General features: G+C 43.6%; 1 protein-coding gene across 3 annotated transcripts in view; it reads left to right on the top strand.

Moving 5' to 3' along the window:
- GPR132 (G protein-coupled receptor 132) overlaps positions 1 to 16,903 on the top strand; it is a 74,828-nt gene that overhangs the window by 44,464 nt on the left and 13,461 nt on the right. The window contains exons 1-2 of one of the 3 annotated variants that reach the window (XM_042814819.1): positions 2,463 to 2,506; positions 14,479 to 14,794. In XM_042814819.1, the coding sequence (XP_042670753.1) occupies positions 14,671 to 14,794 (124 nt within the window). In that variant the 5' untranslated portion in view covers positions 2,463 to 2,506; positions 14,479 to 14,670. Of the gene's footprint in view, positions 1 to 2,462; positions 2,507 to 7,959; positions 8,028 to 14,478; positions 14,795 to 16,903 lie in introns of those variants that run through there. The other 2 variants (XM_042814821.1, XM_042814818.1) reach the window with 2 other exon arrangements.

The raw sequence follows: 16,903 nt of genomic DNA, 5'->3' as shown, positions 1-16,903 counted from the left end.
TGATTTGAAAGGTTCCCATCTGATCAGCAGACTGTGACGGCCTTTCTGTGCCACTTCTGAGTCCTCTGCTTGAGGAGGCACGAGCTCCCTTCAGCCATGCAGGAGCAAGAATAGCTCTGCACAAGTAACAAGCATTTGGAGATGCTTATCGAGTACAATGTGGGCGAAATGTAAATGAGCACTGCCTTGGTGCTCGCACACGGAGCATGCACAGGCTCCTCACTGCAGCTCCAGGGCCTCTTCATTAAATAGACAAGTAGAAAATTAAAAGCAGCTTGCTATCAGCAGCAGGGAGCTCTGTTGAGCTGCTTCTGGCCCAGCGTGAGACCTCCTTCCCTGGGGCCTCATGGGCTCGGCTGCACTTCTCAGCCATGGAAACCAAGGGGAGCACAGGCGTCTGCCCTAAGAAGGGCTGCCGTGGTTATCTACCATTCCAGGTTAAGAAGTAAAAATTGTCTTTTCTGTCACAAACAGGGCTGTGTGCCCTTTTCGGACCTGGTGACCCTGGCAGGCCAGACTGGTGCAGTCTCTCCAATAAGTCATGGGGCCATGCCTGAGAACAGAGGGGCTGACACAGACCGATGATGGGTTCCCCTCTGATACGTGCTTTCCCAGTGACTTACTCTATTTCCCAGTCAGGCAGAAAAAAGCTAGAAAGCTTCATTTTCATTTTGAAACTCTCCTTGTGTGGTTCAAATTTTGAGGTCTGCAAAGACAGGACTTTCAGCACAGGAAATTTTCTGAGTCATTGGGAAGGCCACAGGGTGCCACCAAACCAAGTGGAGGAGGGAAAGCCCCCGCAGCTCTCTTGGCCATCACTAATGCTCTCCTTCCTCACTTCAGGCTGTGGAGGATTCAAGGGAGAGTGGGTGCAAAGAGTTTTGTGTTTCTTGTAGGAGCCATCTACACAATGCTCCTTGCTGTTGAGAAAAGTAGATATACACTGTCTTATGGAATCGTGTAATCGCAGAATTGTTTGAGTTGGAAGCGACTTTGAAGGCCATCCAGTCCAACCCCCTGCAGTGAGCAGGGACATCTACAGCTCCATCAGGTGCTCAGAGCCCCATCCAGCTTAACCTTGGATATCTCTAGGGCTGAGGCATCCACTACCTCACTGGGCAACCTGTTCCAAAACTTTGTCTTGAAAAGGTCCTTCTTTAGTACAACATCCAGGTCCCTGCTTAGTTCCAAAATATGGGATCCCTAGGCTGAACAGCTGGCACACATGGGCAGCAGTTTGTGTGAAGTTTGTCTAAGGATGTGCAACTTTGTGATGCTGAACTCCCTAGGTTGTGGAGTTTTCATATCCATAAACTTCTCCATCCGCTTGCCAAACTCTGGGACTCTTCTCATTATTCTCACAGTAAAATCTCCTATTTACACCTTCTTTATCTCCACCAACCTTTACTATTCCTCTTCTCCTTTTGGACTGCCTACCCAAAATACCATCACTAAAGAAGTCCCTTTGCCTCCTCCACTTTTCCTGTCTTGTCTTTTTGCACCTTGTCTGATTGTAATACCTTCAAGTCTTATCCTGACTTCTTAGAAGAGATGCAGCAATGACTTCTCAGTCTTTAAGTTCCTACTGCTCCCAGGTGCCTCCCTCTAATTCCATCCAATGCAGTGTCCCTGCTGTGAGTCATGGGATTGCAGCAGCCACTTGCCTGGGTAGCCTTTTGCCTTCATGCAGGTGATGACTGTATTCACAATTTTTACATTCTTCCATCCTGTACTGTCCTCTGCAACCAACAGAAAGGTCAGTCTCTCAATCTGATCAAGTCCTGACTTCTCTTGACCATCCTGTTACAAAAAGAGAGCCAGGACTTGGCATCCAGAGCTACGCTGTTGGTCACCACAGCAGGATGCTTGTTGGCTTATTGTATTTCTCCCTTTCTCAATTCCATGTTCAATCACTGTTAGTGGCATGCCCTCCCTTTCCTCTTACCTTCTTGTAAGGCACTCTCAAAACCACAGCTTGTCTCACAAGCACCTTCCCTTGACCCAGATATTATAGCTGACATTTAATTTTTTTATTACTGTAACAGCAATGTGACTCATGAGCATTTTAGAGTCAGTCTACTTGTAGGTATTCATGTGAATGCCTACAGATCAGCAAAATTCATCCTGAAAATTCCTAAAACTAGCTATTCTCACATGAGCATTCAGATCTTTTTTGTTCTCACACCTGGAACTGATAGGAAATAACAGCATGAACAAAAAAAAGAGGTGGTGATTTTGAGTGCTAGCTTTATACATGAAGGCAAAGCAGAATGACTTGGGAATAAGCAGTAGGTAGCCAGCACATTAGGTATGAGGCAATCTGGTTTTGTTTTGCTTGTCTTTTATTCTTTAGGAAGAAGATTTACATCAGGAATAGAAAAAGAAATGGCTGTCACATACCTACCTGTTTTCAGCAGAGCAAATACAGAGCTGCACTAGAGACTTCTCCACTGAGAAGGTGGCTGTCACACAACTTTGCATGCAGACAGCAACTCAGCTGGACCAAGTGAGGACAAAAATGAGAACTTTTACTCATTTATATCAATGCTAGAAAGCTGATACGTGCTGAGACAAATAAGAAGTTCCATTACTTGTGAAAGCATTTGATGCAATTGATGCCTTTGAGAGGTGGTGAAGTGACTTCCCCAATTTTAGTAATAAAATTGTTCATAAGGAAGGGCAGAGAGAGTAGGGGTTTTCTATATCATAACTATCAGCTTGTGAGTTGCTGCTAAGTCAGGTTTATAAGAAGTTGTGTAGAAGAGGAAGAATATCTAGAGAAAAATCTGCTACAGATGTCAGGCAAGGGAAGAAGATCAAGAAGAATTATTCCTTAAACCCATAATTCATTGAATTCTTGTCCAGTTTGTGGAAATACAAATCCTGTATGCACAGAGGGCTTCAGAGTGGGATGTATACCAAAGATGCATGCAGCCAATAGAAAAACAGCATTTAGGTGATACGGGTGAAATTTCTAACAGAGCAGGTACTAAGTCCCTGGTGAGATCATTCATTATCGTGACCTTAATTGCTGGATGGAAAGTTTGATGCCCTCCAAATATCAGCCACCGTGATTGTGACCTGACTGTTTGCTGCACTGGATGCTCTAATCACTCAAGGTTAAGAAGTTAAGTTCTCCAACTCAAGGAAAGTTATTTTCCAGATTCACTAACAGAAAAAAATGTGGGCAGAAAAATATGAATGCAAGTTGAATCCTTTGATGAAGAGTTTATCACGTGGTCAAAAAATCAGGATTTCCAAGTCAACAGTGCACACAGAACACGCTGAAAATTTCATCCTGGTTCAGCAATGAGGTGAAGGAATCGATATGAAATAGAAAAACAATCCACCACATGTAGAAGGGAGAAATGAGCCAATCAATATAAAATAGAAGCAACTGAATGTAAGAAATGAGCCAGTGAAATTAAAACTATCTGGAAACAGAATGGAGCAAAGAAAGATTATATTTTAATGTCTATGAAGAAAGTTAAAGCTTTTGCAGGGATATCATTAGGAGGATGCAGTAAAATTAATAGTGACGTTAATAAAAAAAAGAAGAAGAGGAAAGAAGGAAGAAATGCTCATAATGTATCAATACTCCAAAAGTGTAAAGAGAATGAACTGTGCAAGTACAGGCAAACAGAAGTGACAGATGCACATACCTGTGAGCTAAGAACGGGAATGCAGAAAATGGTCATCAGCATCTTTTGAAGAACTAAACTATTCATTTACCAAACTGATTCCAACCTTTATGATACTGGACTAGAAGTGGTGGAATCTGTTTTCAAAGGCATTGTGTGCTGTTCCATGGAACAACCCAGTATCCTGTAAAACACTGAAGGTTTCCCATAAGTGCTATGAGGGCTGAAGAAGTGAGAAATTTTATAAAATCATTAAGGTTGGAAAAGATGTTTAAGATTGTTTAGTGCAATCCCAGCCCACCCCACCTGCCCACTGACCACATCCCTCAGTGCCACATCGCCACAGTTCTTCTGTGCATCCTTCAGAACAATCTGATGAAGGGAATCCATGAGCTACCTGCAGCTCAGAGGCCAGAGCAAACAGCCACCCGTGCGAGGCTCAGGGCTTGCCCTGCTCTTCAGCCTTTTATTTGCTTTAGTCCTTGTTCATCACTGCTAAATCACCTCTCGGCCCTCTGTGACTATGTTGTGATTGCACAAATATTTGCACACACAAAAAAGACTTGTTTCTTGCATCCTTTGCTAACAGTCCAGCATGGCCGTTAGCCTTTGGTGGGTGTGCGGGCAGCAGTTGTGCTTTGGGCCCCACTGCCAGGACTCGTTCTCTGTTAGATCTGGCACACCAGGGGACAAAAATAGCCCCAGCACCACGTCTGGGACTTCCAGCTGAGCGCTGAGTTCCCCACTTGCTGGGTCAGTTCCCCAGCCACTTTCATTCTGATTTATAAATACATTTTCCATACATTTGGCCTCGCTTTGGATGGGAGAGTCACAAACCTCACCTTCTTACACTCCCCTATCCCTTCACCACACCTTTTCCAGAACAACCCAAAACCTCATAGGAACCAGAAGGCACAATTGGATACTCCCCACTGGATGGGAGGACAATAACTACAGTGGTAGGATAGCTACATGCTGAAGAAAAAGATGACAATCGGGGGTTTAGCTGAAGGTTTCTCATTTCCTGAATCTCAGATGTTGAAAAGGATCACAGAATTGTAGGGGTTGGAAGGGACCTGTAGAGATCATTGAGTCCAACCCCCCAAAAAGCATGATTTCTAAGGAAATTATGTGATTTAGATGTGGGCTCTGCAAAAGGTGGGTCCATGTTAGCTGTCTGTGTTTCTACTGAGAAAGCATTCTAAGGGTTGTACCTGGAGTTCACTTGTGAAGAAAATACCAGGAAGTAAAAACTTTACATTAGGTGAGAAGGCTGAAATAGATGTGTTCATTTGGTATGAGACAGGTGTACTCCTTACATATGAATGGTGTGGAGTCAGACTCTTCTGTGGAATCCAGACACACTGACTATAATAAAGGAGGCCCTTCTCAGGGACAGTCTTTGATAAATGGGACAAAACACCACAGGAAGTGGCCAGATGCACCATGGACTGGTGGTCTTCATTCTTTATGTCTCCAAAGTGATGCCATGCAGTTCTCTGTGAGAGATGCTTCAACCCAGCAGGATGTCTTTGAACTCAACAAAGAGCAACGGAGCGAAGCAAGCAGCTTGTGAGGCACAGAGACCACACTCCAAAGCCAGCATCAACATCCCCAGTCAAGGACCTGCCCCAGTTTTATGCCTGCTGGAGTTCTAGAGAAGGTCTGGGGAGAAGGAGGTTGTTTGGGCTGGTTTTATCTTTTGAACCCTGTAATGATGCTACTCACGTCTAGTTGCACACGCTCTTTAAGGAGCTGGGATTCCCCCTGCTGATAAAAGATATGTAGCACTCTCACTTCCTTTAATCTCCAACAGACTATTACGTGAACATACCACCTACACAGCCAGATGAAAAGCACCAGTAGAAGGGAACTGTTGTTTTCCTTTTTTTTTTCTTCTCAGAAAAAAAAAAGGCTAGGCAGAAAAGCTCAGAGTTCAGCTTTGTAAGTACTGACTCCTCCTTTCCATCTGGAAATTCCCTGCAGTTTTACAATAAACAAACTCCTCCCAGATACGCCAAAATAAAGTGAACTGAAATTTAGCATCAGACACAGAATAGTCTTTTGGAAGTAGGGGCTATTTGTAAACTGGTGGTTACCAAAAAAAGGCCAACAGCAGATTGAATCTGATTTTTCATTTTAGGCTATTATAAATTACTTATTGGATTAAGAAGTAATTCACCTTATAATGTATGCTGCCTTTCAAGTAATTTTGTGATTGAGCTCAGTAAGTTTCTTAGCTACAATAGGTTGCTTCTCTTCACTCTGAACTAATGGATTAGACTTTGAAGAGTAAATACCACCAAGCTGTTAGTATTTTTCAAAAGGATTTTGGCGTAATTCAATGATTATTTAATGTTTTGTTGTCCACTGATGTTTCTATTAAGGCCTCTCTCTAACAGGCAGGTAAAATAAGGTGTCATGGGAAGAAATATTTTTGGTAGGCGTAAGAGCAAAAATTTTAGATCATCGTGTGTGGATGTGGATGCTCCCTTCCTGGAGGCATTCAAAGCAACCTGCTCTAGTGGGAGGAAAAATTCTAGGTGAGGTATCCACTATACAATAGAGGTGGTGAGGCACTGGCACACATTGCCCAGAGAGGTGGTGGATGCTCCATCCCTGGAGACAGCCAAGGTCAGGCTGGATGTGGCTCTGAGCACCTGATGGAACTGTGGGTGTCCCTGCTCATTGCAGGGGGGTTGGACCAGATGGCCTTTAAGGGCTCCTCCCAACTCAAATGATCCTATGATCCTATGCATTAAAATTTCAAAGTAACAAAATTAGCAGAAGCACCCCAGGCTGCCATTCCATCAAGCAGCAAATCAAGAAAGCAGATTTTTTGAAACTGCACTACCAGGTGCTAACAGCAATAGCCACTAGGGATCCCACTCTGTTCTCACAGAGGTCTACTTGCTAAAGTGGCTCAGATCTAATGGCATTGCAATTAGTCACAAAGTCACAAAATATTTTAAGCACATGATTCAGCCTGACCTAAGCTGGAGGCAGCTGAGCCAGAAGAGCAGATTTCTGCCACAGTCTTTATGCCATCTCTGGCATTAGTCAGACCCTTGCTTGGGCCAATTCTTCTCACTGAAATGGCAGAAAATTGTCCTGTTGTTTATTTTTTAAAGAGCAAAGCCTTCTCCTTTGGAACAAGACAGACTGATGTCAGATTACCCTTCCTCCTGGAGCTGTGCCCACTAACATTTAGGTGCTATGTTAAACTGAAGCCTGCAGCATCCTGGTGTCCCTCTATGTTAGTTTTACACATAGCCCATAGCAAGGGGCATCAGATCCATACAGCAGGGATGAACTGCAACACTACAAATAATACTGGAAACCACAAGGATAGGTGTATGTCTCACTAAGTCTGCCAGGAAGCAGGCTGAGACCACAAATATCAGCTTACACATAAAGTGAAAGGTTGATAACAGAAATCACACATGGTGGGGAAACTGGAGGATGGTGGCTAATGCTTCTGCTGCATCTGCTGGTTTCTTTGGTCTTTAAAGAAGATTTGAGGAAAGGCACTGCCTGGCTGCAGTCATGCAAAGTCAGATTTCTTCAGGGCACCTGAAAACGTCTTATCATTATAAATATAAATATCTAAGGGACAGAAGCCAGGTGGATGGGGTCAGGCTCTTTTGGTGGTGCCTAGGAATTGGACAAGGGGCAACAGGCATAAACTGGAATATGGGAACTCGAGAAAGAAATTCATAGAATCATAGAATCATAGAATGGCCTGGGTTGAAAAGACCACAGTGATCATCTAGTTTCAACCCCCCTGCTATGTGCAGGGTCGCCAACCAGCAGACCAGGCTGCCCAGAGCCACATCCAGCCTGGCTTTGCATGCCTCCAGGGATGGGGCATCCACAGCCTCCTTGGGCAACCTGTTCCAGTTCTTCACCACCCTCTGTGTGAAATTCCTTACTCTGTGGGTGACAGAGCACTGGAACAAGGTCATGGAATCTCCTCTGGAGATATTCAGAACCTACCTGGACACTTTCCTGTGCAACTTACTGTAGGGAACCTGATTTAGCGGATGATCCCCAGAAGTCCCTTCCATCCCCTACAATTCTGTGATTCTGTGACCTGAGGTAATGAGGCATGAGGGGTCCTCTGTAGCAAAAAGAAAATCAGACTTTGGTGGGTATGCTTGCATTACTGTTTTCTTTGGTACCTGGCACTTGGAAGCCTGATACGAGTTATTTTGATCCATTTCTGCAGCTGGAGTGCAAGCTGCCTTTCTCTTACAAGAGATTCTATTTGCTGGGATCTGAGCAACACTGGCAGCACACTGTGACTGACTTCCCCCAGCCAAGTCAGCTGGAGCCCTGCTATTGATTCCTGCAGAATTTTGTGAGTTCCCTGCATGCTTGTTAAAGGTAGATATCTCTATATTTTTTAATATGCAGCAATAATCTGAGTTTCATACAGTGGGTTTTTGCCACTTCGTCTCAAAATATCTTCAGTGTAAGCAGTTAACACAGCTGATGCAAAGATGAGACCAGTGAAAAGAGCCCACAAGACCAGTTCAGCACTGAGTTGTATCTGTTTCCTTCTCATTTTCTGGTCACATACTGTACCAGAGCTGATGGAAAATTATCAGATATTTGCATTTCTCCACACATTGAGGCTGCACAGAAGTTTAATGCAAAAGCATCCTGTGCCTGGAGTGCAAAGAGCTTTGCTTCCACTTTATAAGCTCACTCTAAGAAAGCAAACTCAGATGTCACTTCTGTGCATTGCAGGTTGTAGGGCAGCCAGATTTCCTCTTTTCCAGCACCCTGCATTAAAATACACCTGTACCATCCCAGCATAATGTGAAGTTACACCATTATTTGGTATTTACTATTTTACCATTTATAGTATAGTATTTACCATTTATTGTTCCTTATATTCTCTATTTGCAAGGTGACTGAAGCTTAGGAGAACCTTAGATAGCTAGATAGTTCTTACATAGAACCTCAGGAGAAAAGGTGATGGAATGGATGCTTTGCAATCTTAAAGAGTCTTTCCACGTAACATGGTTGCTTATTTCAAAGAAATAAGATCCCAGCACCAAGTAGGCTGTGGAAATCATGTTAGGAAGGTAAGGCTATAAATTAATTGTTTAAGTGAATGGAAACTGCTGAACACAAGCCTAAGTGTCTTCAGAAAGTTGAATCTAAGAGAAGAATTATTTATACTAAAAAAAAAAGTAACAACAAAAAAAAAAAAGTAAAAAAAGTCAGCATTTTTAAGGGTGATTTCCAGTGAATTTTTCTGTTCTGTCTTTAAGATGTTAAAAGGAACTGAAAAGCTGTTTGGAAAGGAATGGAAAAGCTTTGATTTTTTTTCCTCAGTGTATATGCGTACCTAGAAATCTCAAGGCAGTCCATACTTGTTATTTCTGACACTATCTGGGACTTTTCTGGCTTAGTCAGGCTCTTTTCTTTCTTCAGAGCAGTAAATTGCTTGTAATAGCTCAGCAGCAGCAGCTGGAAGGGGCCTCTCCCATCTACCCATCCCTCAAGGTAAGGATGGATGGGGCTCTGAGCACCTGATGGAGCTGTGGGTGTCCCTATTCATTGCAAAGAGGTTGGACATGATGCCCTTTAATGGTCCCTTCCAACTCAAACGATTCTATGATCCTATGATTCAAGACACTGTGCTGTGACAAGTGCTCTGACACTTTCTTCTTGCATACACCAGGCTTCTGGGATGGCTGAGCCCTCCTCAGCCACATCCATGCTTCATATATATCTGTTCATTGCTGCCAGCTCCCTGTATGGACTCTGTACATGCAAGGGTTTCTCCCATGGCAGGTTCCCCATGGTGTTCTTATGGAGCTACATGCTGCTGGCAGAGATATGTCCCCTGTTGCCTCCTGAGGCTGACATTATTGGAGGGATTGCCTTGCAGGAAAGTCACAGAGACATCTGAGGTCTTCGTGCAAAAGGAGCTGTTGAGAAAGTCTGAGAAATGGAACACAAGGGGAACAACTCCACGTGCCTGCTCTGCAACCACTTCTCCACTACATGGAGCTGCTGAAGTTCGGATTTTCAGCTCAGGGAATTGTTTGCTTTAGATAAGAGCTAGCACACCCATGGTATTTCCAACCATATAGATGCACAAGGGAGTTCCTAGTGTAGTGGAACACAGAGATGATGCAAATTGCCCTTCTTGGTAAATAAATAAGAACATTTCCTTTCAAGCAAAGCACTTGCATCCTCAGCGTTCATATGTGATCAGAGAGGTCCACAATGCATCATGCTCAGGAGAAAATCCAGGACAGGAAGCCCCATGCCCAATGAAATCCACAGATCTGTTGTCCCCATGCTCTTTTCCTCCCACTTCTCCTCCATCCTTTTCCTGTGACACTTACACTCCAGCTCTTGCACATGCTAATTGGTAAATCAAACCATTTGTAGGTTACTATTTTCAGTGTTATCTCTGCCCTGCAAAATGCCTGCTGCATTTCTCCAAGGTGCCCCTCAGCAGTGAAATCCCAACACATCTGTGCCAGGGGAGCCTGCCAGTGCAGGTCAGCTCAGGAGCAATTTCCCTGACAAGCTTCCTAAAAGCCACTCACCCTCAGAGTCCACAGAACAGCCCTCTGGGCTGGTCTGATGGGGTCTTTGCCATAGATAGCCTGCAGGGAGGCTCCCTGAACACACAAGGAAGAGGTGATCAAGTGTCTATAATTTGCCAAGCCTTGCTGCAAATCAGCAACAGGAGGGAAAATCCACTGGAATATACAGCTGAGGTCTTTGAGTCGCTGATCCCAGATCCCTTCTGCGTGTCCTTGGGCTGTTCACCTCCCTGGAGTTTTCAAACCAGTAGACAAGTTTGATGATACCAATTTCGTGGTTGAAATATAGCTTTTCTATAACCTAAGATATAGCAGACAAATATAAAAGGACCACAGAGGAGCTTTGGGTAGCCACATGAAAACGTCCAGCCTCCTCATAAACCATTCCCTTGAGTGGTACTCACATACTGCAGGTTCATCATTTGACTCTTTCTTAGATGCCTTCCAAGGAGAAACAAAACAAACACACACAAAAAAAGAGGAACACAGATTTGAAATTACAACACAGTGTATAGAAGGTGCAAAAGCAGCTTGAATTTCTCTATATTTACACCACGGGATAAACTTGGTTGCTCAGATCAGACCGTGTCATGGACATTCAATTGATTCTTCCCTCTGTCTGCCAGGGCTGAGCAGAATTCAGGTGCTGCTTCTCTGTCTTTGTAAAAAAAAATCAGAAATGCCTACGCTTTGAGCCACTTTTGCAGCACAACACAGACAGCAGTAACCTTTTTCACCCTGGGGGTGTTATCATTTCTTAGAATAAGAAGGTGTTTAATCAAAACAACAAGAAAAAAACAACCCAAACGTATCTGTCAGAGGGCTCCAGCACATCTGCAAGCACAGCAGCAGCACCAACATCATGCAGCAGCTCAGCAGTTTGGGCTGCAGTCCCCACCTGCTATCTACATCTATTTATAGTTTTCAGCTGCCTTCTTTTTTCTTTTTTTAATGGCACTTCAAACCATAGGAAATAATGACGTGGGTGGGTTGTAAGGTCTGGGAATGTGCAGCCAAACCCATTCTTGCTGCACCACATTCACTGACTTCAGCTTAGGCTGCAGTAGTGTCTCCTTGCGAGGCTGCTGTACCTACTGTACTACCTACTGTAAGGTAGTAGTGCATATTATCTCCTCCTGAGGACCCCACGGACACACAGAGACCTCTTTACTCTGACTGTACGAAAGGCAAACCTCTTATTTCCCTGGTAAAGTAAGTAAAGCCAAAAGTAAAGCTAAAGGTCTCCAAAACGCATTGCGTGGCAATTAACTGCACACTGCCAGGGAGTTTTGCCATGGCATACATTAATCCCAGTGCCTGCAGACATAGGACTGCCAAACCAAACAGGGCTTTGCTGTTCAGGGTGAGACTTTTGCTTGAGGAGGTCATGATCAGGCATAGGACTTACAGATTTCCACCCCCCCAGGCATACATTGCCACATCAGTGCAGGCTGAGGAAGGGCAGATTTCTACAATTTACAGAAGCAGGTGAGTCAAAATCAGTGGAGCTTTAAAGCACAGGTGTGGGATGCAGGCATTTATGCAGATTGACAAAGCAAAAGCAATTCATCAATGTCATCCCACCTTATGGCAGCACTGCACACATCACGCTTAGAAAAAAAAATCAGTGCATTAGAAATCTCAGCAGCTGACACTTCTGTGTTTCATATCCATCAGCACTAAAGGAGGGTTTCTGTGTGCATGTGCCTAAGAAACCAGAAAGGCACACCACTTCTTTTGCCACTTATCTGGCCTAATTGACAAGGTGGAGTGGAGCTGCCCTGCCCATCCCACAGTATCTTGCTTGAGGGATCTTACGTGTGATCAATCTTGATATCAGGTGCAAAAAAAGCTTGCATTCCTGGGTTTTGTTCCTGTGACAGGTTGTGATGCCCAGTGGCATCACAGCCATTGTCACGTCCAAACTGCGTTCAGATCTGGAGCTGCTGAGGCTCTTCATTAGGTACAATAGGTGTGTCATATCTGTGCAGGGAGACTTGTTCACTGAGACATCTCCACCTTGTGCTTGGTCAGAGAGACACAGAGCTCAGCAGCTCTCTGAGCTTCTGAGCCTCACTTTGGCCATTGCTATCCTGGAGTGGTTCATGGGGAGGTAGAACAGAGAGGGAATCTGAGGTCTTCTTCATTCGTAGGTTCTTGCTATTTTTAATTTAGGTCACGATGAGGGGAAGATAACACTAACAATGCACATTTTCATCTGCAGTGGAACAGAGAAATGTCAAATATTCTACCAGAAACTACTCAGGAGTTTCTGAATGAAAATGGGGAGAGAATAACTCAGCCTGAAAGTCCTTCAAAGACACTGAACCCCACCAGTCTCACGTAGCTATTTCTGTTTTCTGATCAACGATGCACAATCGTTTTCTCTAATGTAGTACTGCAAAACTCTCAAGAAAGTTCTATGCTACACAGCAGTGAGCTAACAAAGGCTGGACTCTTTTCCTATACTTTGGATAGCCTTGGTACACCAATAGGAAGATGATATGAAGACACCTTATACAAAGTTCAACCTGTGTAAACATTGTGCCTGTCTTAATAGCACCCAGGAATTAAAAGACAGAAAGAAATAAGCTCAAAGTGACCTATCTAAACTCACCAAAGTGCAAAGAAATGTTTCCATGTACTTCAGCTGAATTTAGATGGAGGCCAGAGGGTTTCTGCTTTCTGCTATAAATGGTTCTTTATCAGATCTTTATTCTGCCTGAACACGACAGCAGTACAATACATCTGAGGCCAAAATTTATATTGCTGTACTGCTTGAGTTATCTCTGTGGAACACAGACTAAACTTACTTGAAATGTTTGGTTTGTTTTTGCCACCCATGTCTCTGTTCTCATCTCCAGTCACTGAAGATCATGTCAAAAGCTTTTGAAAGTATCCTGAATGTGAAATCTTGACATCTGACCTCAACTTGCTAGGGCAATAACTGAGGGTAATGTTGATTTGGGCCATAAATGAAGAAGCAGTGATTCTAAGTAGTAATGTTTTTCAAGTCCATATGGAATATTTAAGAGCACAGAGAGGTGTTGTCTTCCATTTCTCTATGGAGAACCACACAACTTTCACTGTGTCACCAAAATATCTTGCTGGCAAATGCGTAAGTGTTTTTATTTGGATATCCTCACATCTATGTCAGTGGGAGTCAGTAAGCATCTGGTCGCATAATCCATTCTAGCATCACTGCAAACAGAATAGCTTTTTCTTCATATCACCACCCTCTTCTATTGGGCTTCTCATCCAATTAAATACCTAACTTTTTTCGTACGTGTACAGCTAAATGGACTTGAGACACCCAGGATATGTATTATCTCCACCATACATATAAGAAATGAGAGCCTATTGCAGTTAGCCTGTTTCTCTGCCAGAGCCTGAGAGCCCAACACTGTAGTGTCCATGGCATGATGGGTATACACCAAGGACAGGGTCCAAGAAATGATGTTCCTGGTCACAAATGAAGCCTAGCAGTTACAAGAGCTAAACCTACATTTTCCCACCACCGTACAAATGGCTGAATTTGAAAGAAATTAATTCCTTTGTTAAGGAATTAATGTTTGTTTTGTGTAAAATTTGTTTCTTTTCTCCTAGCTTCTCTCCTGACTGCATGGGTCAGTCTCTGCTTCCTTCATTACCCATCAGCTCTTCATGACACAGCCACACATTTCCAGCAGAGCCCAAGGTTACCTGCCATAACAAGAAGGATGTATTAAATGGAGGTTGGAGCCAAAGAGCAACAGCCCAAACACCTCCAAAGAAGGCTGTGCTGCCTCATTCGTCACAGCAGGGCAGGAAGTTGTGCCCTTCTCACAGACTCCCTGCTAAAATGCAGCTGTGGTTTCTGAGCTGCTAGCTGGTAAAAAGCAGCAGCCATGCACAGCAGATCTTCTGCATGCAAGAGCCCCTGGTAGAAGGGCAGCAGTGTGTGTGGGCACTGCTTGGTGTCTGAAGGCAATGCAGAAGACATCCAATGGAACAGACTGCTTCAGAGGACTTTTTGAAACCTCTGAATTTGCAGCAGTGTTGTAGAAACTCCCATAATCTGTGTGCTCTGATCAGTAGAAATGCCACAGCCCTCAGTCCGGGGGCTGTGCTGACACAGACCCACAAGCACCATGCTTTGTTTATTCCTCTAACTTCCCACCAATGCCACATTTTTCTGTCCTGACCTTTTGTATTTTCCCCTTTCTGAGTGTCCTCTACTTACAGTAAGTAGTAAATATATTCTTCTACCTCTTGTCTTTCAGGATATTTTCAGGAGCAGAACTTCCCAATGCAGTTACTGTAGATGCCTCTTTACAACGACCTCAAGTAATGACAGAACCAAGACTCTAAAGGCTAGGGGATTCCACTCACTCTCCCATCTGTAACCATGCACCTAGCTACAAGTGACACTTGCACCCTGATGAAGTCATCAGCAGTGTACTTTCTTTAAGCCCATGACTCTTATGACTACGCAGTATCGTAGGCAACTTCCTGAAGTCCCTACAGAGCAGCCTGTGAGTACAGCTCGGGTCAGAGCGCCTTACCATCTTCTCTGTGAAAGCCAGGAACAGAAAAGAAGTAAGTGATTGCTGGCACTGCGACAAGGTTTCTGCTCAGCAGCGTTTTGCTTTCTTTGCTTTGTTGCTGCTTCTCCATACTGTGCATTTGTGTTTCAGAGATGTAGACTTCATTGATGTTTCACAGCCTAAAACTCCATGTGATTGCTATGATAAAGTGCTGTTGGGTTTTTGTATTAGAGTTCACTGCAGTTATGGAGTCTTTGCTACCTGTTATCCTTACAGATTTCCTTTCCTAAACAAAACACAGTCCTTTCGTACAAAAAGAATTAGTTCCAATCAGAAATAAGTGATAAGTAAGACTGAAATATTGTGGTAGGATTCAGGCTGCTGGGATTTGATTTGGTCACTGCAGTGCATGAGGCATACATTCTGAATTACTTTAGAAATGCCAATAGCACCATCGTCATTGCTGGGCTTCTTTTGGTAGACCATAATGAGAATTCACACCCAGACCTTCCACTCATTCTTTCACAGACAGAAAAGCAAGACAGGCATTTTATCGTGTTTATTTGCTGATGTACAGTGACTGATCAGGTATACAAACTTCCTTTCTTTTCTCCATCTCTTATTCACACAGTTCTGCTAATCACTGGCATAGAGGAATATCAAGACTAAGTTGAGATAATTCTTTTTCCAATAAATATTTTGAGATTTGCCTTGTTTTTCGGAGGCATTAAAAATGCTGATCAAGCTCAGTGTTGTTCTCTTGCTTTGAAATGAAAGCTGCTCTGCCGTTGCATTTAGTGAAGCTGCAGCATTAAGGAGAAAACAAATTTTGTGATTGAGTCACAGGTTGGTAACAGTTGGCACCACGTTGGTATGTGGGCAAAATGAATCAGTTTGAGCTCCTCCCTCTAAGACTTGAAGGGAACTTAGTTTTGCTCTGAGAGATTCTGAAGTCAGGGTGGATCTTTCCTATGCCAAATTGCATTTAGCAAAGGGTAAGCATCCTAAAAGAGCCATGCTAGATCAAACTGAAGTTTGTTTCCCAGATTTAGTTTCTCACAGGATCTTCTTGCTTTCTTTTCATCTCTCTGGTAACTTTCCCCAGGTGTTCTTTTCCTTCATGTTGCAAAAGAAAACACCGCAAGTTATGGATACTGGCTCTCATGGAAATTTTGATGTAAAGCTTGATACTCTGCCAAAGACCAATGTGCATGTAGACTTAGTTTTAACCTATTTTTCCTGTGATCCTATTTAGACCAGACACCACATCCACACAAGCAGTTCCTCAGCTTCCAATAACTTCATCTGAAGAAAAAAAAAGACCCTTTTCCTGCTCTTTCACAGCTAATAGGCAAGGCTTGTTTTCTACTGAGGACTTTTCCATAGTCTGTGCAAATGACACTACATTTAAACAAATAGAGTATGAATTGAGCACCTCTTCTTTGGAGGTTTCTGCCTGAAACTGCAGATGACTCTTTCAGGTTCTGCATTTTCCATGCCTCTTAGGGGGACGCTGAATTTAGAGCCTCATCATGAGCACACAGGTAGCGTTGGGCAGTGTTTCAGCTCTCTCTGGCTGCAGTGGCGAAAGTCAGCCATGATTTGTGGGGATCATGTTAGCAGTTGTGGTGCCAGTGCAGCACAGCATGGCTGGAGCGACAGCTGCAGCAGCATGAGGACAAATTTCTGTGGCCGATGTTCATGACTGCCTGAGCTCAGACAAGCTCCAGTTTTGTTTGCCTTCTCTTGATACTCTGTGTTTTCAATGTGTTACGGGGTGTAGTTAGCTAAAGCAATGAGCAGTTCTGTGCTGAAACCAATACATGTTATTGTTCCATTCCCACCTGACTTAAGCCCTTTTCCTTCCCTGTGCAGACTTGGTAGCCTATCCAAAAGCATCTGAATATCTCCACATTGCCACTGTCTCTAAGGTTCCTGTGGTTGGGTTTAGCAGATTGGACACCTGCTCATGTCCCTCTATCACATGTTGCTGCCTCCTCCATGAATGTGCCTCACTATATGAAAAATCACTGCTTTAAATCAACTTTGGGGATTGTGTACATAAGGGACACTATTTTTCTTCACAATGTCTCTTGTGCTGGAAATATATCAAAGCATTGGAGGAGGAAGTAGTCAAGGATCTCATCATTTTGGCAGAAAA

The sequence above is a fragment of the Centrocercus urophasianus genome, unplaced genomic scaffold, assembly GCF_019232065.1.
Source record: "Centrocercus urophasianus isolate 14NV4802_14NV808 unplaced genomic scaffold, USGS_Curo_1.0 seq_14, whole genome shotgun sequence".
In the NCBI taxonomy this organism is placed as follows: Eukaryota; Metazoa; Chordata; class Aves; order Galliformes; family Phasianidae; genus Centrocercus; species Centrocercus urophasianus.
Note: the sequence above shows the minus strand (reverse complement) of the source record. Positions and strands in the feature narration are given on the sequence as shown.